Source organism: Scatophagus argus, chromosome 7 (assembly GCF_020382885.2).
Source record: "Scatophagus argus isolate fScaArg1 chromosome 7, fScaArg1.pri, whole genome shotgun sequence".
NCBI classification, from domain to species: Eukaryota; Metazoa; Chordata; class Actinopteri; family Scatophagidae; genus Scatophagus; species Scatophagus argus.
This window is the reverse complement of record NC_058499.1, coordinates 22439734-22463532: the sequence shown is the minus strand read 5'-3', so window position 1 is coordinate 22463532 and position 23799 is coordinate 22439734. Positions and strand designations below refer to the sequence as shown.

Genomic DNA, 23799 nt, shown 5'->3' with positions numbered 1-23799 from the left:
TGTATTAATGGTAGTAACACTGACATGAAAAACTTTGATACCATACAACGATAAACAAAAAAGATACTCTGAACATCTTTTGATTCCATGGGCGAAAAAAAGAAATCACCTATGTGTAAAATAGTGTTTTCATTTTTATTTTCTTAACACAGCACACAGTGGTACAGAAAAGCCACTGAATGCACAACAACACATTTGTGATAATATTATCTGAGCAGTCCAACAACTGTTTTTTTATACCCTTTCTACTGTTTTAAAAATGTGCCACTGAAAATGTATTTGACTGCCTTAAATGGCAATTGATGCCTAATCTTAACCCAAATACTAAAACATTTCCCATGTTTGTCCTTATAGGTAGGCACACATCAATGCATTGATGCGTTGATTGATTCTGACTCATCCCTTCACACTCGTGAGCTATCTGACATGAGTTTTGTACCAGGTCCACGCGCAGCACAGTGTGATAACAGATTCAACCAGTCTGTCTTGTTCCCTGTTGCCAGGTGTCAGTGTGCTGAGTGAGATGCATCACTCTTAACTGTTCACAGTGAAAACTCAACCCAACCCGGACTGGGGCTCATAAGCCATGACACCTCACTGTGGTTTTATCTCCACAGCTCTTTTTATCTTATTTCAGTCTCACTGTAAAAAAAAAAAAAAATAAATAATAAAAATAAAAAATTCCTTCTCAGCTCAGAGTTTCAGTGTAGTTTGATTCAACCAAATCCATGTGCCGAACGGATGAAGCAATCCTTTTTGGCTGCAGTGTTATCATGTGCTGTCTTCTTTGGTAATTATAAAGACGGACATGACCTACAAAGCATCATAAAAATGTTTCTCAGAAACTTTTATCATGCGATTAATATCACAGGACAACTGTTCAAACTGTGGGGACTGTTGATCCCGTCTGGCTCTTAGTGAACTACTGCTGTAGGTTCAGCTTAAAGTAAAAGTGCCTGCCTGTTCAACCTTATTTCATGACCTTGTATTGTTGTCGTAGTTGTCCTGCTGCGCACACATTGTGTATTGGCAAACTGGTAGAGCAGGAATGGCGTTACAGTCAGTCTCACATTATTTAGAGCCTGTTCAGAGCAGCCACTGACATTTGACTTGGGCACTTTAATCCTGAAAATTCACACTCGGCATTAGAATGCACCTCCACATGTGTCTTGAGTGACACTCACGATTCTCCCTTCCTTGCATGGTATGCAAAAGAACACACACATCACTGGGATAACACATCACTGTGTAAAACAAAAAATTCTGGAATGTTTTTTAGACAAAGCAAGAAAGAACGAAATTCACGCATAACATTTGCTATATTTACATTAAGGCACAAATAATAGACAAATAAATGAGTCTGGGGACTTTTTCCACATGTGTCAGTAGCAGCCCATATTATTTACTATTTATTATATTTGTAAATGAACTTGTCATTTACAAATATACTTACCATCAGTAAAATGTTGCCTTCTTTCATAATTTTGGAGTAAATGCTGAAATAAATTGAGACAATGTATTCAAACGGCTGCTTGATGCTGGCGGGTAAGATACACTGTAGACACAGAGCAGACAGGCTGCTACAGCGATGCTGCGACAAACTGACACTTTATACAAGGAAAGAAACAACGCAAAGTATTGCATTTAATGCCCAATTCACAAGAAGGCACAGATGATTTAGAATTTGCTATAGCCATTTCTTCAAGTTTATTGAGTTTCTAACAGCTCTGAAGAATGCGTGATTTTTAAAGGAGTCTGGAGACATTAGTAGTTCAGCAGTGAAATCAGTTGAAACAGACAGTGTGTTCCCAAACACCTGCCTTGGGAGGTAAGACAGCAGGGTGACAGCCCAAACACGTCATTTGCATTTCAGTAAACCAAATGTTAACCAAATCAGACAGTGTTTCATCCATTATGCCTGTTTCGTGACCTCTTTCACAGACAGTGTCAGTTCAGTAGGTGGACCTTCAGTGTGGCCCAGGACATATTTGCGCACACACTGCTAAAAGGATGTGGACGTATGTGGGTCAGACCTCTGTGTGTGGGTGTGACCGTGTGTTTGTGTCTCATGCTCAGGAATGAGAGATATGGTTTCACAAACGGACATGGTCTGGTTTCATTGTTCATTCGTTCATCTTAGATACAGAAACCAGCGTCCTTATCTTTTGTTCTTACGAGCCAACGTTTCCTGTCAATTTGTAGAATACCACCGCAACGACTGGCATTTGCTGATAATAAAAATGCATATTAAATTGTTCATGTTTAGCAGGAATGTCAGCAAATGTCTTGGTTTATGTAGCAGCATGATTCATCGTGCTTTTGTGATTTTTGCAGCTACAGTATAAACAGCATCATGTCCATGTTGTCATAGGAGGTGACAGTGTAAGTTAAGTCTCATTTTCTTGGTGATAGTGGAATTAAATGCGTTCTTCCACCTCGTTTCAAGTGATCATCACTTTTTTGTGGGAAGTTCCTGCCCTTGTCACGAGTGTGCTTATACTCCCCATGTGACAGGCGATTTCACTTCTTTTTTTGAATGCATGAGTCTTGCTGTCTTATAAACATATGAAGTTTTCCCTCTGTCTAATAAACAAGAGGAATACTGACTTTCGGGAAAGCAGCTGAAACGCTTCTGCTTGACAAATGTGAACATGAGTACCAGAGTGTGACATTTGTCAGCAGGCCCAGCAGAGCTTCCTCAACATGAATATCTGGCAGCTCCTAGCATGTGAATTACCAGATGACTTGAGTGCAGCTATTGTAGTTGATTGTTTTTTTTTTTTTTACTTTCTACTGTGCCTCCAAAGGCCTTTCACTGTACAGACTACATATCTTTAGGGAGTGGCAGCAGACTACAGTACCACACCACACCTGTGAGTATTGAAGTCTCCAATTGAAGCTGACATTCAGAGAGTTATGTAAAAACTGAAAATACATTGTTTTTTAGATTAATTCTCTGGATTAATTGTTAAAGTATTTGTTACTCAGTTTTTACACGCAGCTGCCGTTTGTTTCATTTTAACATTAAACATATACTGTACAGTATTACCTCCATCACTACAAAAATAGAATAAGCTGCATTTATTGCTTTGTCCTGACTGAACCGAGGTAATAAAGACCAGAGATGGGTGTTAAGAAGCAACACTTTGAGGGTGATAACTTGTAAGGCCTATAGTGATTTGACAGGAAGCCGACATGCCATTGCTCACTAAAGTGCCCGCAGAAGCTAAACTGTCAGTGTGAGTGAATGCCATTTTTGGATTGTATGTGATAAACACGTTATCGTTCAGGCAGTAAGCTGTAGTTACTTATAATCAGCCGGATACTCAGTAGTTAACCTCACACTTGGTGTGCCTGATGTGAATGTCCTCAGATGGGTGTCGTAAGCAAGACACTGTCACCTGGGCAACAATCAGCTTTTACCAAATGATCCACACCCTTTGTACGCCCCATTTCAAGAAAGTTGATATGCTGCGTAAGACATAAAACAAACAAAAAAAAACAAAAAACAAAATAATTTGCAAACCAACTGAGTTTAGTAACAAAGTGTTCCTGAGCTCATGTAGGGATATCCTTTACACAGTCAGGTATTTGACTAAATGCCTGTGAACACCTGAGCCTTTCGAGGATGCTCCTTTCATATCCAGTCATGATCCTATCAACTGTTACCAATGAACCTGTTTACCTGTGGAAAGTTCCAAACAGGCGTTTAAGAGCAGCATACAACTTACACACTGTTTTGTTGCTCCTGTTCCAAATTGTTTCATATGTGTTGCTGGCATAAAATTCAGAATAAGCATATATTTACAAAAATCAATTGAGTTGATGGGGTAAAACATTAAATGTTGGCCTTATACTGTTTTCTTCTGAGTGTATGTCAAAAACGATGAGCAGATGATCACATTGTGATGTTTTACACAGCATCATTCATTTTTTTGGGTTGGGACATGTGAGTGGACTGCCTGTTTTGATGTGATATATTTAATGTAGTGTCTTCTGCTGCAGTCATGGTTTTACTGCGATCATCCTCCTTAATAAGTTTTGTTGCAGGTTCTGACTTGAGATAAACTTTTCCACCCAGTTTCCTAACCTCAGGCAACTTCAGGTCAGCGTGAAAGTTCACTATCGTCATTGTTGGCCTCGCCACAGGGACGTGTCTCATGTGAGGAGCATGAGGAGGTTGTAAAGAGCTTGTAAATGTAGATCAGTGTGTGGTCTTTGAACTTATGAGGAAAGTCTTCACTTAGTACAGACAACAATTCAGTTAAAGTGAAGTAAACCTGCGAAGGCACATGCAGGCACAAATCAACAGACGAGCAGACACTTCCTGGTTGGAACAATAGCACTACAGGTCATCCTTTGCTCTCTGCTGCCACCTGTTGGAGACAAAACAGTAACTCTGCCTTGCTGTTGCAGTGGGTTCTGTGCTTTGTGAAACACAATCACACTGACTCGCTCACATTCGCTAATTTGTTATTGGTTGTACCCCCACAGGATTTGGTGGACTGGCGGAAGCCCCTGGCTTGGCAGGTAGGCCACCTCGGAGAGAAATATGATGCATGGGTTCACGAGCCAGTTGATAGACCTATCAGACTGTTTGGAAACCCCTTCATGGAGGCCATCACCAAGACTTCTTGGTAAGACTGGAGACTCTGTAACTCTAGCTAGCAACCCTAGAGAGGTAAATCTAGCAGCTCACAAAAAAATTAAAGACATGATGATGGATGTAGCTTATTAGTGAGCTTATCTCGATTCCTTTTCCTCTGTTGAGGCTCAGTACTGATTAGGCACTTGTATGGAAATGGCAGTGAAGCACAAGCCAGCATTTCAGTTATCTTGAAAACAGGAGATTAGTTAAGAGAAACCCAACTATGTATTATTGGGTTAAATAAATACTGACATCAGATTAGTGGGTAAAACAAAACCGTTAAACTCTTCTGTGTGAGTTATAACACCTAAGCATCATATGCTGTGATTGACCTCCTGAAAACAATAAACCAAACCTCTGGGATCACTATGTCCTGTAAGAATCTATTGTAATGACATTCTCTGTGTAGGCATACTTGAGCTCACTGGGCTGTGGGTTAGCTGCACTAACACCAAGTGATTTAGAAGTGATTTGTGAGTCTGCTTTAACACTGAAAGCTGCTGTTCCACCCTAATTCACCCAGTCATACGCACGTCGTCAAGTTCAACAAGCAGCTACACTGGGGAAGCTGGTAGCTTCAGTGCTTTGCTTGAGAGCAACTTCAGAGTAGTTAATGATGTATTATATAGACAAAAGCATTGGGAAACCTAAACATTACACCAGCAAGGACTTTAATAACATTGCATTCTTTAATACATAGAAAACTTTGCAGCTGTAGCAGCTTCCACTCTTCCTCTGTCAAGGCTTTCAATTCAGTAGAGCATTTGTGAGGTCAGACTCTGATGTTTGACCAAAAGGCCTGAATCACAATCTCTGGTCCAGTTCATCCCAAATGTGTTGGATGGGGTTGAGGTCAGGACTCTGTGTGGACCAGTCAAGTTCTTCCACACCAAACTCATCCAGTCATGTCTTTACAGACTTTGCTTTGTGCACTGGGGCACAGTCATGCTGGAATAGCAAAGTGCCTTCAACAAACTGCCACAAAGTTGGAAGCATAGCATTGTCCAACATGTCTTGGTGTGCTGAAGCATTAAGATTCCCCTTCTCTGGAAATTAAGGGTCCCAGCCCAACCCCTGAATTCAATAATAAAGAGGTGTGTTTCCCAATACTTTTGTCCTTATAATGTAGATAATGATAGAGACTATAAAACAGACAGCGTATAATGCTCTCTGTTTTCTTTCTACAGGTACTGGGTACCAGTGGTTTGGCTTCCTATTGTGTTTTATTTAAGTTGGCTCTGCTACACCACGCTGGCAGAGGGCACCACCAGGATAGTCCTCACCTCAGGTAACACACACACATCAGCATCAGGAAAATATAAGCGCTCGTGCATGCTTTCATTTTCATTTCCACATTCACATTCTCATTTAAAACCACACAATACAAGTTGTTTTCATCATTTTCATGTCCAGTTTGTGTGTTTATGTCATTATCTGTGTGTGTATGTCTGCGTGTTCCCAGACTTCTCAATTCCGATTCATAAGTACGTCTTCGTGCCACTCTTTTTGGTGGGCTGGTTCTTGTGGTCGTTCATCGAGTACTGCATCCATCGCTTTGTCTTTCACATGAAACCACCAGCCCATAACTACTACCTCATCACGCTTCACTTCCTCCTGCATGGACAACACCACAAGGTACAAACACACAGACGCTGAGGAACAGGCAGCACTCATGATCATAAAACTTTTATTATGTTGTCCGTTATGACACAAAACTGAAGTAATCATTAATGAAGGATTTTGTATTGCTGGTATTGGTGGTTATTTGGTCTGACTGCACTTCACATTTTGATAATTTGAATGAATTTAAGCTTTATAACCTCTCGCCCACATTGGCTCCAGAGCATGACACCAACTTGTTTCTCCACAGTCTCCGTTTGACGGCTCTCGGCTGGTGTTCCCACCCGGCTTGGCCTCTTTAGTGGTGGGAAGTTTCTATATAATCCTCCGCAACATGCTGCCAGATATCCTCGGGATATGCATTTTTGTCGGGGGACTGTGTGGCTACGTCGTGTACGATATGATCCACTACTACCTTCACTACGGTTCGCCAAAGAGAGGCTCGTATATGTACAGCCTGAAGGCCTACCACGTCAAACACCACTTTGAGCACCAGAGAGCAGGTGTGCACCCGAAATCTGACATTTGACAAAGGGAGGAAGATGTGTTAAATTTCAGTTTCAGTGCTCCATGTTCTTCTTTTGATCTGTAATCTTCATGTCTCTCTCCAGGTTTCGGCATCACGACCACATTTTGGGACTACCCTTTCAACACAGTCATCCCTAATGAGGAATTCTAACAGAAAAAATGGGCTGAAGGGCCACAGGACTTATCACCCACCCTCTTAGTAAGCAGCCCTTATGCTATATTCACACCTTTAGTTCAGTCTCAGCAGCCATATCTTTCACAACCTTTCGCAACTCCACTTCTGAAGACTCCTGGGCCACTGCAGCTAGTCCACTCATACATACCTTAGCACATTATCAACCTGCTTTTTGATTACAGCCAGCAATCTTTGCCAGAGCTCGCTCATCTTGGTGTGTATGTGTTTCCCCACTGTGATCATTTCTGCACAGTTGCAAGGCCTTTCTGTGCCATTTTTATAACCAAATCAACATCTGTTGCTGCCGTGTTCTTCACTGCACTGACCTCGCCAGCCAAATCATCACCCGAAAGCCATCCACAACATCCTAATGTACAGCCAGGAGGTGGGCCATGGAGAGAAAGAAAAGGACACACACACACAAACATACACACGTAGAAGCATGTGCACATTTTTTGGAGGAATTCTATGTTTGCTGTATAGATGTATAATACTGTCAAGTATATTCAAAAGAAACATTACATTACGTGAAAAAAACACTAAACATTTATCATCACCATAAGACAAAGGAATGTCTGCACGCACACGCACGCACACACACACACACACACACACACACACACACACACTCAGACTGTGTGGTTTCATCAGAGGGGAACAGGAAGTGATGGATGGTAGGTGAATGTGAAAGATGGAGAAGGAAGGGCACTGACGGTGTGACAGAAAGTGTGTGAGAGTGTGTGTGTAGAGAATGTCAGTGACAAAGGATCCTACAACCTAATGAACCAACTCAGGAAAAAAAAAATATACATATATAAAATTTCTCCACTTCATCTGCAGCTTCCTTGTCACTCTCACAGCTCTTTTTGCTGTTGGCTGCTCAGCTTTGCTGCTTCACACTGCAGGGTTGTAACAACACACAGAAATTCCCTCCACCATATTTGTTCTCACTGTAGTTTTCAGAAGCAGCTGTGAACAGAAAATGTTTGTTTTCAGATATTAGAACATGCAGAAATGCATTTGACAGTTTAGATTTAACTTATTAATTACCAGCAAAGCTGCAGAATACGCTAGTGCAATGTACTGTTAATGTCATGTAAAGCAGCGTTCTTAATGTCTGACACCACTGTGGAGGTTTTGCAGGTCTGTTGTGATAATTCCTCAGTTTTCTTCTTTTTGTTCTACGAAAAAAGACGTAGAAAAAAATATTTTGTTTGATGCTTTGTACAGAAGAGGAAATTGTTTAATTGCATCAGCTTTACATTGTCAGAGGGAGCAGATATTTTTTACGGGTTTGACAATAAGAAAACATATGCATTTAGTTGTGAGATGGATGAATGATAATGTTGTCATGGTGTCAGAGGGACGGACCTGAGGCATGAGGCCGGTCTATCCAGACTTCCTGCTGTGGGGATCTCAAGGTCACAGAGTAATTCATTCATTAATTAATTCCAATTAAAAATCTTTTTGGAAGGTGAATGTGAAAAATGTTTTAGGGTGATTTTTAGGCTCTTTAGAATCCACCTTCAGGTCTCCCTCCACCCTTCTATAGCCAGTGGTTTATGGAGCCATGCAGATCCCTGCAGGATGACGAAGGACGAATCCTCTGACTGGACAGCAGGAGGTCTTGTTAGTGACTGGCAGATCCTCAAAATGCCTCCTCCAAACACTCTACAACAACACAGATAACTAAAGCAGAACAAACAGAACATGATTTTTTTATATAAACTTTTCTAGTTTGAGAAAATACTCCCACACAAGAGTAAAATAATAATATATTGAAATGATTCCATTCGCATAGCTTTTTCTTGCTATTCAGAACAGCAATAATAATTAAATCTTTAGGTAAACCTTAAAAGGGCTGCGTCAGTAAAGTTTCACCACGACTTGCAGGGTCGGGCATGAACTTCTCCAAAATGTTTCTTGTTGTCCACAACAAACATATCAAAACCATAACAAAGTTTGTCTTATGTGCAGTTAATACAAATGTTCAAGGCTTCATAAAGAATTCTGACTAATCACTGTGTACCACACTTCTTCAGAGACAACCAAAAATTATTTTTAATGATGGTGGACATATCGATGACTGTGATAATAATGATTATTATGATTATGATGATAAGTGATAATGTATACTGATTGTGACGACTGCATGACAAAGTGAAAGGATTATGCCTGTTGGAATAAAGTACATACAGATCTTATTTATGTATATTTATATGATAAGGATGAAACAACAGCTTGTAAGCTTTGATTCTGACAAGTGAACTTTTCTTTGTGCTAAATTATGCAGCGTAAAATAATATTTCTTAAATCTGTTTACTATAATATCTTTAAACTTTTATTTTGGAATTTTAAATGTCTATGCAAATGCAAATGTATTTGTAAATAAATGTCTGTATATTTCTGATGTCAGTCTTGTACTTTGTGTTCAGTCACTGTTATTTATATATCTGTTAAGTTTATTGTGAGTACTGCTCAGCCCCTGAAACCAGTTATATAAAGTGCTGTGTGTCATTGAGGACCTTGGTCAAGAGAAAATAGCATAGTTGCATTTAATGGAAGACTACTGCAGTATATTATTGTGTAATAAAGTGTTCTGTTTCTACTTTATGGTCGCCCTTTAAGTACGTAAGGGGAAATGAGGACGACTTTACATGCAGGGTTGTAGTTTGTATTTTACATATACCAATCATTGGCTGATATCATTGGTGATACTGCAAATAACATGCATAGCATTTGTGAAATTCAGCCTTTGGCGACACCTAGTGGTAAAATAAAAGAAGATACTCAAATTAATAGTACTAATTTATCCCTCCACTTCCACCCTCAGATCTGACTCCTTGGCATAAAGCAAACAAGATGCAACATGTCACTGCTAGCAAGGCTAACAGCTCACAGAACGTGTAGTGAGGCACAGTGATACTTTGGCCTACAGCAAATCTCAACATGCTAACAACCTGATATGAAGTAGGTAGAATGCTTACTATGGTCACCATGTTAGTTTTGCATTTTAGCATATGAACAAATTTGCTGATGATCGTTAGTTTTGCGAGTACTTTATCATAAACCAAAGTATATCCAAGTTTGTAACTGACGAATGTGCTATGTAGAATGTGATGGAATTGCCAATGTTATTAGTGCTCTTCTTGAGAAGGCCATGAATGTAAATCCATCCAATCCATCTCAACAAGTATTGGATGAGTCTGTTTTTTTTTTTTTTTAATGTGTCACCATCTTCACGGTTTGTCATTAAATGTGGTAAGCCTGTAGATATGATGTAGATCTATGGTGATCAGAGAATGAATCCCAATCCTTGGTTGTCATTTGTTGACTTCCAAAATTCTAGTTCAAGATTTCATTTTTGCAAAACTCTTGACATTTCCACCAGTCTCAGTTGTACTTTTTAGTGTAGTCAATCCTGGCATGCTAGCCTAAGATTGTGGCCCTGCAGAATTGTTTAAAATACACCGTATGTTAGCAATTTGCTCTAAGCACTGCTGTTCCTGAGTACCGTTTCACTAAACTGCTAGCATACTGTAGACTCATGTTCGCTTGTAGTCTCTTAATACAAAGGCTTTTCTGCAAACCTCTCATGACTCAGTGCATGTCTGCATTGTGAGCAAGCCATTTAGAGTGATTTCCCTTCTCACACTTTAACAAGGATATCTGAAGAATGTATGATATTTAAAAATATATATATAAATCCAAATTAAAGTGTGTGTGTTTTTAACACAGTTAACGTACATTAACATGGTAGCAGAGACAGATAGAGCAGCAGGACCCTGAGCTGCAGCAGCAATAGAATACTGAGCAGGCAGGAGGGAGGAGCTTCAGTATAAACCAAACAACCGTCCACACCCTGCAGTCTCGGGAAGTTCCTCCGCATTCCTGCCATACACACACACAAAGACAGATAGCTGGGAGGAACCACACACTCTGAGGCTGGGTAAGTGTGTTGTTCCTGGTTTCTTTTCAGGAAAACTGTTGTCTTCATGTTTATCTGTGTGTTTGTGTGTGTGTGTGTGTGTGTATGTGTTCAAACAGGAGTTTGGAGGGGGTGTGGGCCTGCTGCTGTGAGACTGCAGACTGGAAGCTCATCATCAACATTCTGACAGGTACTGAATTTCCTGACTCATCCTCTTTCACTGTAAATGTCTCTTGGTCATTGTCTAAACAACGTCTCTCTGTGTATCCCTCAGTCTTCCCCTGACTTCCCTGAGTTTGTCTGCATGTCACTGTAGCTTCAGACTCAGCTGTGATGCAGGCAAACAGAGGAAGCTCTTCTGTACGCTGTTAGTGCCGAAATAACCGCTGTTTCCTCTAGTGAAACTGAAACATGCAGTGTGGGTTCACAGCTGCATGGTGCAGCAAGTAACTCAAATTACAGCCAGAGGGTGAACGATGAAGTACAGTATGTAGAGCCCTGGAAAATTATGCCAGAAAAACTGCCTGTTCAGTTTTGCATGCACACCTTAGAGCTGAGTCTAATGTTGCTTAATGTAATACCTGGTAATGCAAATGCAGTAATGAAAATTCAAATCACAACTGTTAACATAGGATTGCAATCAAATACTTATGTAAATGACTGATTATTAAAAGTCATGTGCAACACATCAGCAAGGACATTACAGGTTGGCTGGTGGAGTCTTCTTTGTAACAGAACTGGTTCATAACTTTTAATCTGATCAATCTGCTGACAGTGAACTACATTCTAGGTTGAACATGTCTCAAATCTTCAACATTAAAATGTTATTCTTTTACAATAATTTTGTCCTATTGAGCTAAATACTAACACTGTGACGAAAATATAATGTTGAATATGTTAATTTAGCATGTTAGTGTGCTAAATAGTTTTTCACATATTGTGAAAACTTTGTAAAGTCTGATCAACAAAGTGATGAGATTCATCCTCCAGGTAGTGTATCGATTTTTTAACTAATATTTTGCTTGAAAAGATTTGTGGAATAGTTTATTTTGTGCTGTGTTTAATAGCTAGATGACACTGTTGTAATCTGTCTTCAGCCTTCCAACTCTCCCAAGAAGAACTTAGTAAGAACATATCGCTAGCATAAACACATTCATCCTCGGGGGACCATGAATGTGTGTACAAAATAGTTGATGAGATATTTAAATATGGATCAAAGTGGTGTAGGAACAGACTGACATTGCCATCTCACTTTCTTATCTTTCTTTTTTTTTTTTTTATTACAGTTTCACCAAACTATGAGTAGTTCTTCAAAGATGAGCTGACTTGCTCTCCTGTTGGGACTTTCCTTTTCAGTCTCACCATGATTAAAGCAGGAGACGATGAAGGTGATGGTGGCAGCAGTACTGAAACATCCCAGCAGTCAGAGGATAAGAATCCAGCAGAGAAGGCCCTGACCAAACTGAGCGCTACCACTATTGGACCAGGTTGGACTAAAGTTAGTTGCCCCTGCTGTGTTTCGAAGCAGGTCGAACCGCTGGTTCTGGTGAAGCTTGGAGAGAAAGTTCGCCCTGAGACAAAAAGGTGGCTCATCAGACTAATTGGAGCTCCTCAGAAAGATGGAGGTGAGGTCTTGAATAACAGATTGAAAAGTCCTGAACGCTGATTGCAACCTTGCAAAGAAAAACATACGCTTCAAACATTTCAGAGCCTCTCTCTGTTTCATTATGGAAGTCTGTTTGACTGGACAGTCATTGCCTGGAAGGCCTCTAGAATTTAGACATTTAATTGCTTTTACATTTACATGCTCGTTGATAATGTAGATAATCGTAGTTTAACGATTCCTATGTAAATGTAGGCCAAGTTCAATATTCAAACCACTTTGTTCGGGTGTGAATGCGTCGTTTATTTTTAGACTAACAACAGTAAAAAGCTAATAGCCATTTGATTATATTTCTTGTGGTTTCTGAGGCACCAGAAGTAGATCCGTTCATCTCTCCTTGGTGGAATTTATTAAGAAGAAGAATCAATTGACAGTATATATATTTTTACATACACACACTGAATTTGTCTTCTGCATTTGACCCATCCTTAGTTGAACACACACATGCAACACCCGGCAAATTACATGCAGTGAAACACACACAGGAGCAGTGGGCAGCATCAAGCGCCCGGGGAGCATATTGGGGGGGGGGTTAAGTGCCTTGCTCAAGGGCACATCAGCCAGCTAATGGAGGGAGGGGGGGGCATTTTTTCGCATTAATCACTCCACCACACCCAAATTTTTCCTGCCCGTCCGGTGGGGGAATCGAACCGGTGACCCTCCGATCACAACCTCTAGGCCACGGCTACGTTTTTCTTAGATCGCATGTTATTAGCTCTGTTTAAAACAATAGTGTAGATTCTGAAGTCTCCAAAGACACCAGATATATCAGGATCAATTCAATTAAAATCATCCAGTGAATGTTTTACTTAACATAACCTTTAAGGAAAATGTCTTCTATTTTTCAGTCTGGGTTTTTCTCATGATTGTGTCTTTTCTCACTGTGGGACATGCTACCTCTGCACTCACCACATCTGTTGTTTAGACATTTCAGAAACTTCACTTTAGAAAAACCATATAGGGAATCCTCAGGCGAAGCTTTGCAAGCCTCCGAAAGCAAAGAATGTTAGCGTTTAAGAAATTGTTTCAGTTGCTTGTCTGAGAGATGACAAATAAAAGTAAACTCCGAAATTAGCCCTCTGGTTTAGCTTCTTTAGCCGTCTATGTCCGTTACAGATGGCTAACAAAGCTAGCTGAGTGCAAGTGGGCATGATAGAAAAGAAACATAAGGGAAAATAAAACGAGGTAATGCTGATGATGGGGGGTTAAATCCTGTTCACTCATCTGCATTTCAAATCACTGTCTATTTTCACCTTTATTTGATTCCTCTTCTTAAAGTGACACACCACTGATTCTTTTCCTTCTTTCCTTCTTCAAATACTCTGACAACAGACAATGATTAGTCTCTCATTATATTTCTCTGAATGAATTTCTCAGCAAACCCTGATCAAATCTTTACTGTCTATATGTTTGAATAATAAATCAACAGCTCAGTACTTGTCACTGCTCCACTGTCTCACTGCAGGTGCTGCATTACTGGCCCACCCGGGGGAGGATGCCAGTGGTGACATCATTGTGGTCTCTGCCCCACGTTGTACGTTACTTAGAGCCACTGAAGAGCTGGGGTTATGTAAGACTTACTTCAACGGGGACATGGAAGCCTTCTCCTACGATGACAGAGACAACTTTAAAGATTCAGGTACAGCAGTGGAGCTTTGAGTGTAACATGCTTTACACAATGAAACTGTCGTCTATCGATAACGATGGATGTAGAAGGGACATGGACCAAATTTAATTTGATACTGTAAAAATGGGGAGAAGCCTCATGACTGACAGTTGAACGCTGCTTGCAAATGGCTCAGAGAGGTGTATGGCAGGAACTCGATACTGCGAGTTCACCACCTGATCACTGCTACACAGACTCTGGCTCCAAATGACGTCAGCAGTGCAAGGTAGCTGCACTTGCACCAGGGATATTTCGGCTTCATTTTTGTACAGTAGGAAGAAGTGGAGACATGTTGTCCATCTTTGTAGATGTTAATGGTTGAAACCATAGCATGAGAGAGGGAGTGTATGTTAGTTCTCTAATACAACATTTATAACACCAAGAGAATCAAAAATGTATGATCATATGGATGTCAACTTAAAAAGGCAATAGGTAAAGTTGTCAGTAATTCTACTGTCTCAGTGTATTATTTGCTCAGATTCTGTTAAATGGCTTGTTTGTGCAATCAGTCAGTGTATAAAGGTTTATCATTTTATTTGGTTCCCCTTATCTAACAGCAGCATCCTGTTGCAAAGCCATAAAACAAAAGCTTTCGTCATAGACAAAAAGTCTGGCAGGCGCACACAATACGAAGTTCAGTTGCATTTTTCCCTTGCTTTATTTTAAAACTGTTAATTTATAAACTCTTTATATTTTTTAAACTGTTTTGCACACTTTTTGCTTTTTGCACTCTATTCTGTTCTTGTGTGACAAGTGAATTTCCCTGCTGTGGGATCAATAAAGTTCATGTTATCTTGTCTTATATTCAAATTTGGTGGAGCTGTTTTTCAGGCGTTGGGCTGGGGAAGGCCCTTTTCTATTCCAGCATGACTGTGTCCCAGTGCACAAAGTGATTCAGGCCTTTTGGTCCAACATCAGTGTCTGACCTCACAAATGCTCTGCTGCATGAATGGGCAAAAATTCCCACAGAAACACTCCAACATCTTGTGGAAAGTCTTCCCATAAGAGTGGAAGCTGTAATAGCTGCAAAGCTGTCTGTGTGTTTAGAATGCAATGTTATTAAAGTCCCTGGTGGTGTAATGGTCAGGTGTTCCAATATTTTTGTCTATATGAGGTATATGGAATAACTCTGTAGCATATTCACAGAGCTGCTAGCATAGCTGTCAGCTCCTCTTTTCAGAAGTGTAGTTGTCATTCCTTGTTTCTTTGTCTATTCATGTGTGAGACAGACAACATGGAGTCGTTCCTGACCCTGGCTGAGCGGCAGTACATAGTCAAGTATGAACTGGATGGTCTGCGGGCTCAGAGAGACCTGAGAATACCCGGCCTGTCTGACAGCTCCACACTACAGCACCGAGACAACATCTGTGAGTGTTGCCATCGTGTGTTCATGTCAGTATGGGGAGACAGGATGCACACACAGGAAAAATATGCACTGAGATAAATGCTAAATTACTGGAGCAATGTGAGGAGAATGAGTGAGTAGGAGGATTTCTCCTTTTTCAATTTGTTACTTAATTTAGTAATTTTAATAAATACATCTGAAGATCACTATTTGTTAAGACATTTTGAAGTGCACTTATGTCAGCACATTGGAGACTCCCATCCGGTCCATATACAGCATTTACAGTATTCTAATCACCAATCAGCCAGTGCTGTAAATATCAGTTGTTGACTGCTGTCCCCACATTCAGCCTGTAACCACAATGTCTCGCTGACATCAGCTGTTCTTCTCTCCCCACATTCAATCAAGAAACTGCTTCCATCAGCGTGTGCAGTGTGTGTATGCATATGTTTGTATGGAACTATAAGTGTGGATTAGCTATTGCTTGCTTGGAAGAATGTCCCTCTTTGAGCCATGTTTCAAAGTCACTGTTGGATGCTGCTTTGATGTCATGTATGTAAAAGTGAATGTTGTTGCAGGGCAGAAGCTCGGGTCAGCTGGTGTCGTTGTGGACTCGTTTCCACTCCACAAACGGGACAAACTGAAGGATCTCAGTGAAGCCTGGTACTCTGGGAATCAGCTGGCTCAGCCACTGGGTGGGTGGAAGTTCAACACACGCACACACAAACACAGACACACAGAAACTGAAACAAATATGGTCAAATATGTAGAGCCATTAGAATTCACAGTAGATGACTTTGTGGGTGACAGTTTTTATTTTCTGCTTGTAAAACGGTTGAACTGTGTGTGCACTTACACCAGATACTTCTGTCTGCTGCTTTCTACAGATTCAGTCAATGGGTATTTTGGAAGCTCTGTGGCTTTCTACTTCAGCTTCCTTGATTTCTACACCTGGTCTCTACTCCCACCAGCCATGCTGGGCCTGTCCATCACATACTTCTCAGGTAGGTGTGAGGGTGTGGCATTTATTTTTGTTTATATTTGCTGTGGGTGTCATTTATGACGCATTTAGCACTTAATCATACCTTGATGAATATATTTTTAATGCTGAAATCATATGTGATAAATAACGATACTGCATGAAATGGAGTGCTTTGCATTTTATAAACTTTGTATTTGCCATTTTCATTGGCTGGTGTCTGATGCTTTGTACCAAAAGATAGCAAAGGGACAAGAGAAGACTGCAACAATATCAGCCTGCAAGGCCAAAGCAAAGAGAAATCCTTTTTTATCTATGAAAACTGAGAGTGGTTTATGTGATACAACCCTGATTACATGACATTATCCTTCAGTAAGTGTGTTATTAGTATTTACTTTATGTTTCTGTGCTAACTGTAGAATGGCGCCAAGCTAACAAGCAATTTAGGCTGGTTGATCTTTGTCCACTGCGCTAAGAGCAGCTGTAAATTGAAAAACAAACTAACTGCTAACTGCTCTTTTTGTCCATCACAGGCGATGTTCAGAAGGAGATAGGGGAGTCATTCTCAGGCTCACGGGGCACAAGTGATGAAGATGACTCAGGATCAGCTGTCAGTGGTCACATGATCCAGGCGGTGTTCAGCATGCTCTGGTCCACTGTGGTTATGGAGCTGTGGAAGCGTCGCAGCGCCTCCCTGTCCTACCGCTGGGGGACTCTGCACATTGCGGAACGCTTTGCAGAGCCCCGACCTGGTTTCTATGGCAACATCGGAGTCAATCCAGTGACTGGTCGTGTGGAGCCACTCTTTCCTGAATGGCAGAGGGACCTGCGTATGGCACTGGTGTCAGTCCCAGTGGTGGGACTATTTCTAGGTACAACTTAAGTTTTAAAATTGAGTTGAATGAATTCTTTAGTAATGTTATTGAGGTGAAAGGTGCCATGATATTCATTAGTAGCTTAATTTGATAACCAAGTAAAGGTGCAAAACCTCTGCTTTCATCCTCATGTGTTATTGTCCTCACCCTGTCACATCTTGTCCTGCAGGGTTGGTGGTTGTGGGTATGGTTTGTTTCTACTGGGGCGAGGCCCAGGTGCAAGAGCTACACAAAGACTGGGGCTCTCTGCTGTCTCAGACTTTGCTCTACATGCCCTCAGTGCTTCACATCGTCTATACAAACGTGCTGGCGACGGTTTACAAGACGGTGGCACAGTCTTTGACTGAGTATGGTGAGTGAGATGGTGGACATGCCGTAATACTTCACAGTAATATTTGTCCGATGACAGTAAGCATAAGGCAAAGATGCAGTCAGGTTAGGAAAATGGTTATGGGAGTGAAACAGAGACACAAGGAGCAAATGAAAAACAGTCATTCAGCTGATCAGGTTATATCTTACCAACAAGACTGTTCATAAATCTTGATGATTAACTATTAATTAACTTTATGTTTCCCTTTAGAGAACCACAGAGAGCAGTCTGCCTTTGAGAACCACCTGACAGGCAAAGTCTTGGTGGTTAGTTCCTTCACCGCTCTCCAACCATTAGCTCTTTCATCCTCTGTACCCAATACGCTCTTTTACTAGGCTGTTTTCTTTCTTCCTCCAGTTCACCTTCTTCAACTACTTTGCAGTCCTCTTCCACATTGCCTTCTTCAAGCAGGATGTGCCTTTGCTTCGTAAGGTAACAGCTGAGCTCTACACATCTTGGTCTCAATAAACTCCCGTTTTTCTGGCACAAAAGCGTTGACAAAGCACTGCGGTGCCTTGGAATGAAGTGCTTCTATGCTGAAAGAAAGAACAAACTTTAATTTAATTCAGCGGGGTAGCTAACTTAATGCCATGTTAACAAAGGGTCAACCACATAGAAGAACAATCTTACAACTCGTAGGGTGCAGCAACTCTCAGCATCTGGCCAATTCCACAAATGTGCTCTTCTGTCTGTGTTTTGAATAACATTTTCTTCTGATCCTCATATATTTAATATGATTGGCTCTCTGGAAAAGAACAACAGTGACGACCCATGAGCCTTTGTGAAAAGTTCAGAGGCAGCTGGCCGCCCACCTAGAGCCAGGGTCTGCTCCAGGGTTTCCGCACTGTTGCCAACTGCTTGCTCATGGGGGTTTTGTTAGGGCTCTTTGTACCAAACATTAAATTAAACAGTTTGGTCCAGGCCTGCTCTATTTGGAAAATGTTATGGGATTACTTTTGTTGTGATTTGGCACTCTACTGTGTAGATAAATTGAACTGAACTGAATTCAGATATTTTCAACTTGAAACGCTTGGAGCAGCTGCACAAAAATTAATAAGTTAATAAAAAGAGTGCTCTGAATAACAGTGACCGCATGCTGCTGCATACACTCTCTTCGCATGAGGAACAATTGAAAAATGACACCAGTGCTCAGAAAAAAAACATGGACAACATGGCTCAAAAGCCGGTAACCTACACCAATGAAATCAGAGGCCATCAGGGTTGCTTTCTCATATTTGACAAAATACCTCCACTGATTGAGCAGCCTGACATTGTGTTCGTGTTAGCTACATGTCTGTTGGAATGGGAGTTATTTGTTTTCTTCAGAAACCTATGGTTGACATCGTGGAGACTATGTCATGTTTATATTGTCTGTGGTGGCAACTTAGCCGTCTGGAAACAGAATAGAGCAGTAAACTGGGCTTGGGGTGTAAAAGCAGTAGAGAACCCCTCTCACAGTGACTCAGTGGAAAACAAAGCCTTTCTGAGTGACAAAAAATTCACATACCGTTATTGTCTTTGTCTGTCTAAAGCGTCTAGCATCTTTGCTGATAATAACCCAGCTGATAAACCAGGTGACAGAGGTGGTCATACCTTTCCTGGTGGACCGGTTCATCAGTGCCCCCCATAGGACAGAGAGTGAAGACGACCCACAGGAGGACAAATTTAGGAACCAAAGCACCCTGCCTGCTTTCCCTGTCAGTGTACAATATTCAGATTAAGAGCATATCAAAACAGGAATTCAAATACACTGGCAGTGTGTGATACAGCTTCTTGTTTTGTCACAGGGCTTGTTTGCTGAATACATCGAACTTCTGGTGCAGTTTGGGTATTTGAGTCTTTTCTCCTGCGTCTACCCTCTGACGGCCGTACTGCTGCTCATCAATAACCTGACGGAGATCCGATCAGACGCTTACAAGATCTGCAAACTCTTCCGCAAACCTTGCTTCCCCCCTGTGGCTAACATGGGCGTGTGGCAGGTCAGCAGAAAACACAGTGCACAATAGCCAGTGTGTCACACTCTGCCAGTTATGAGTGAACAGCTCATGTCCATGTCATGTGTTTCAGATTGCTTTCGAGGCCTTGAGTTTTGTCTCCGTTGTGTCCAACTGCTGGCTACTGCTGCTGTCACCACGGTTACATAAGTTGTTTCAGGAGGGTGGGATGAGCAGCACAAACATTCTGCTGTTGGCTGTTTTTGTGGAGGTAAAGGGGAGGATGGAGAGTCACATTAAAAAAAGATCACATCTGTGTTGGTTCCCCTGACATTTAACCTCTGTGTGTATTTGCAGCATGTGCTGATCTTGGTTAAGGTAATTTTGGCGGTACTGATCCCTGATGAACCGGACTGGCTCCGCAAAAAAAGACAACATATTGAGTACAAATCCATGCAGGCTTTGAGAGAGCAGGTAAACACCCATACATTTAATTATTGTTACATTATGTTTTGGTTCTCCTTAAACTTTTCTCTTTTTTTTTCTTCCAGAAGCTGCAGGTTGAAGAGTCCTGATTGTGTTTCAAAGTGTTGGGGTGATGCTTTATGCTTTCCTGTGCTGAGCTGCTAAAACAGGAAGAGTACCGGTACCAGCCTGAGTGTTATGGAGGCCCAGACAGGACACAAGTCTGGGATCTCCAGCAGGGCCCACAATACATACCGATGTGCCCCTAATGCTCCCCTGTATACTCGTCCAGTGTTTTTGCTGCTCTCACTAATTAACATGGTGCTTCTGCAATGTACACCTTTTGAAATGCACACTCATGTTACGTGTACACTGCAAGTGCAATTGGAACAGCAGCTAAATTTTTTTTTTTCAAATATTAGACAGCAAATGGAATGTGTTGGTTGTGTGTGTCCTTTAAAAAGACTCTTATAAAAGAGGTCTTCAAAAGGTTTAATCAGATTTAATGAGCTGAAGAGCTCTTGTAAAATCACTGTGGCTACAGTAAGTACAGAAGATATTTGCAGTTGTGAGGGACAGACAGAACACAGTATTTGAAGTCACTGGGAGGGTTTGAAAAGTGAAAAAAAAGGTAGAATACTTGACAAAATGTTCCCTGTTTCTCTTCTGGAGAACTCTTTCAGGAGTGTTTTTGCTCAGTGCTATAACCTAGTGATAAGCTACAGTTTGTGTTCAGGAGGACAGTATCATCACTGGAGTGATTATCATAAGACACAAAGCTAGAAATATAATTGGCAGTCTGTGTTTAAAGCTGATCTAATCAATATTTTAAAGAAAGGGTTGGCTCACAACAGCATCATCATCACCAGTGCAGATCTGCTCAATCCAGCACAGCATTTAAGCATCTTTTAGCTCTTTTCTGGCCTGCAACTTTAACAATTTGATCAACTCTCTCAACCTGTTTTCAGTAAAAATGAAACCCACCTTACACGTTACACAGCATCAGGCAGCAGACAAAGTATGTGTTGAGCAGGTGAGCACAGGTAAACAGCTTAGCAGCTAAAGAGTGAGATATCTCTGTAGGACATGGTAGAGACAGACAAACTAAAGGAGAGTAAATATTTATTTTTGTCAGGTGGATAGAAACCAGAGGTGGAAGAAGTACTCATGTTTTGCACTTAAGTAAAAGTTCAATACCACAGTGTAGAAATACTCTGTTACTTTAAGTAAAAAAGTCATACATTTAAATTTTTACTATAGTAAAAGTCCAAAAGTATTAGCACCAAAAAAATACTTAATATACCAAAAGTAAAAGTACTTATTGTACAAAATGTCATATTTCAGATTGATGTATATCACTGGATTACTCAAATGAATGCTAATGTTGAACTGTCTCTGTTGGATGTGTAAGCTATAATTAGCTATGCCCACTTTGGAAAGAGATAATATGCTAATTGAAATTACAGGTCGATGTAGTGCCTCCAAGCCACCAAAAATATCTTGGATCATAATCCTTCAACTAAACTTTCAGTCTTTATTTTGGATAGAAGTATTGTGTCAGGTGACTTTAGCTTTCAGTCAGTACTGACAGCGAAAAAAGTGAAATGCTGAGAGGGAATTTAGTACCACAGTTAAGAATTTTGCACATTGGTCTATAACTGTTCTGCAGTAATAGGTATATTATCTGTTGTTGTACCAAATTAACTTGTTGTCTGAATTGACAGGTGCTTCTGGTTGAGCAGTTGCACTTGCACACTCTCTTGATGATGCTGTCCATTTCTCATGGCTAGAGGACTATGTGACATGTGCAACAATAAACTACATGCCATGATTTGACTTGCAGTGAAAGTGATGAGGGGCTACCAAAGAACCATTATGTGCTTTGCTTTTAGAAATGTATTATATTTTTATGGTTGGATTTCACTCTTCACTCAATTATTCATCTGCTCTGTGCCTTTAGGAATGATTGCTTGAGTTTACTGCTGCAGCAACTAATTCACCTTATAGTCTAATACTTTAAATTCATACTACGACGTTACTCTTCACTGATGGCATATTTGATTTAATATAATAAGTGTGCAGATTAATCCAGTGAGATGGTTCACTTACTGTTTATTCTGCTTCACAGAAGTGTGTTGTTCACTTTGAAAGTTAATGCTTTTAGGCATTAGTACTCTTTCCAGCCACCAGGAGGCACTATAGACCGAACATTTTACCCAGCGTGTTCTTTTCACAAGCTGTGTTGGATGACTGGATATGTGTGTGTGTGTGTGTGTGTGTGTGTGTATACGTGTATTCCTGTAGTTGTAGGGACAAAACTCTGTTTCCACAGTCACGTTGTAAGGACTCACCTTATCCCCTTCTGGGGACAAAATGCAAGTCCCACAACATAAATCATTAAATATTAGGGTGAAGGCTATAAGGTCAGGTTGAGGTTAGGGTTTGGTTAAGGTCAGGGTTAGGATTAGGCAGGTAATGTTTATTGTTATGGTTAGGAGGTGGTAGGGTTAGGGTTAGGAAATGAATGTATGTCTGTGTGATGTCCCCAGAAGTGATGGAAACACGACTTTGTGTGAGTGTGTGTGTGTGTGTGTGTGTGTGTTGAAGTTAGACAATCTGGTCCCAGGATCAGGATTTCAGTTTGAAAACAGAGATGATGATGTTTGCTGGTTGTCCTACAATAAACTCACAGAAAGAAAATGGTTGGTTGTTGTGTTTCTGAGCAAAGAACTTCTGCATTTTATTCCACTACATTTGACTGCTTTAGTTTACTTGAGCTGAGATGATTGGTTGTTTAATTGTCAATTTGCAATTTGATAATTGATTAAGTAAGTCATTTTTTGACCAAAAATACCAAACGTTCCTTGTGTCAAGCCTGTCAGTAGAAAAAATATTGTGCTTTTCTTTGTCTTTTTTTTTATAGTAAATTGAATCTCTTTTGAATTTGAACTCTTGGTTGAACGAACAAAACAGCTGAAGACGTCACTTCAGGCTATAGGAAATATTAAACAGTAGATTAATTGATGACAAAAATACCGCAGTATAAGATTTTACATGTAAATGCAGTACAGTGAACTTAAAATGTTTTAGTATCTAATTAATATTGATGAAGTATATTTTGTTGATAACCTCTGTACTTTTAATTTAAGGTCAGTGTGTAGGATTTAGTGGCCTCTAGTGGTGAGATTGTAGATTACAACCAAGTAAACACCCCTTTTCTCACCCTTCCTTACAGTGATCATGAAATTGTGAAAGTCCCTCACTAGAGGCAGTGGTTGTTTTGTTCATTCTGGGTTACTGTAGAAACATTGCATTTTTTCCTGCCAGTCTGGGGGAATCAAACTGGCTTCTCCAACCTCTTGGCCACGGCTGCCAAAACTTTATGCCTCCCCGTCGGGGAATCGAACCCCGGTCTTCCGCGTGACAGGCGGAGATACTGTCCACTATACTAACGAGGATTAGCATACTGAGGAATCAGTATAACGTCCCTACATCTCTTTCCTGTATTAAACAGAAAAATAGGAACATACGACTTCTGCCTTGTTGAGAAGAAGGTGTCTATCTTCTGGTGTGTCGAACTTCACTGTACCATATGCTTGTCCA

The 23799-nt window shown here is 40.7% G+C and overlaps 2 protein-coding genes and 1 non-coding gene across 7 annotated transcripts in view; 2 read left to right on the top strand and 1 right to left on the bottom strand.

Annotated features, from left to right (window-relative positions):
• fa2h (fatty acid 2-hydroxylase) overlaps positions 1-10186 on the top strand; it is a 33270-nt gene extending 23084 nt beyond the window's left edge. The window contains exons 3-8 of one of the 2 annotated variants that reach the window (XM_046395421.1): positions 4495-4637; positions 5836-5936; positions 6111-6283; positions 6519-6771; positions 6880-6995; positions 9805-10186. In XM_046395421.1, the coding sequence (XP_046251377.1) occupies positions 4495-4637; positions 5836-5936; positions 6111-6283; positions 6519-6771; positions 6880-6947 (738 nt within the window). In that variant the 3' untranslated portion in view covers positions 6948-6995; positions 9805-10186. Of the gene's footprint in view, positions 1-4494; positions 4638-5835; positions 5937-6110; positions 6284-6518; positions 6772-6879; positions 9382-9804 lie in introns of those variants that run through there. The other variant, XM_046395420.1, reaches the window with a different exon arrangement.
• A 593-nt stretch (positions 10187-10779) lies between these two features.
• On the top strand, positions 10780-22895 carry ano10b (anoctamin 10b). 4 transcript variants are annotated; one of them, XM_046395413.1, is made up of 16 exons: positions 10780-10920; positions 11019-11089; positions 12256-12524; positions 14028-14201; positions 15458-15595; positions 16152-16268; positions 16461-16577; positions 17086-17424; positions 17597-17779; positions 18008-18063; positions 18155-18229; positions 19330-19494; positions 19585-19776; positions 19865-20002; positions 20089-20205; positions 20283-22895. In XM_046395413.1, exons 3-16 carry the CDS (start codon positions 12263-12265, stop codon positions 20304-20306), a joined length of 2097 nt encoding a protein of 698 aa, XP_046251369.1. In that variant the 5' UTR covers positions 10780-10920; positions 11019-11089; positions 12256-12262; the 3' UTR covers positions 20307-22895. The 4 variants fall into 4 exon arrangements, with proteins under 4 accessions (XP_046251369.1, XP_046251371.1, XP_046251370.1 ...); XM_046395415.1 differs by having other exon boundaries at positions 12186-12524; XM_046395414.1 differs by having other exon boundaries at positions 10837-11089.
• Positions 22896-23582: 687 nt separating this feature from the next.
• trnad-guc lies at positions 23583-23654 on the bottom strand. Its single transcript has one exon. It is a non-coding gene; the product is annotated as a tRNA-Asp (tRNA).
• Between the last annotated feature and the right edge of the window lie 145 nt (positions 23655-23799).

What these genes read in the sequence shown, in the direction of transcription:
- ano10b (XM_046395413.1), top strand. Translation starts at nt 12,263, where the DNA reads ATGATTAAAGCAGGAGACGATGAAGGTGATGGTGGCAGCAGTACTGAA. An exon ending in AGCTCCTCAGAAAGATGGAG is followed by an intron (nt 12,525 to 14,027) that starts GTGAGGTCTTGA and finishes GTCTCACTGCAG; the next exon opens with GTGCTGCATTACTGGCCCAC. An exon ending in CTAACATGGGCGTGTGGCAG is followed by an intron (nt 19,777 to 19,864) that starts GTCAGCAGAAAA and finishes CATGTGTTTCAG; the next exon opens with ATTGCTTTCGAGGCCTTGAG.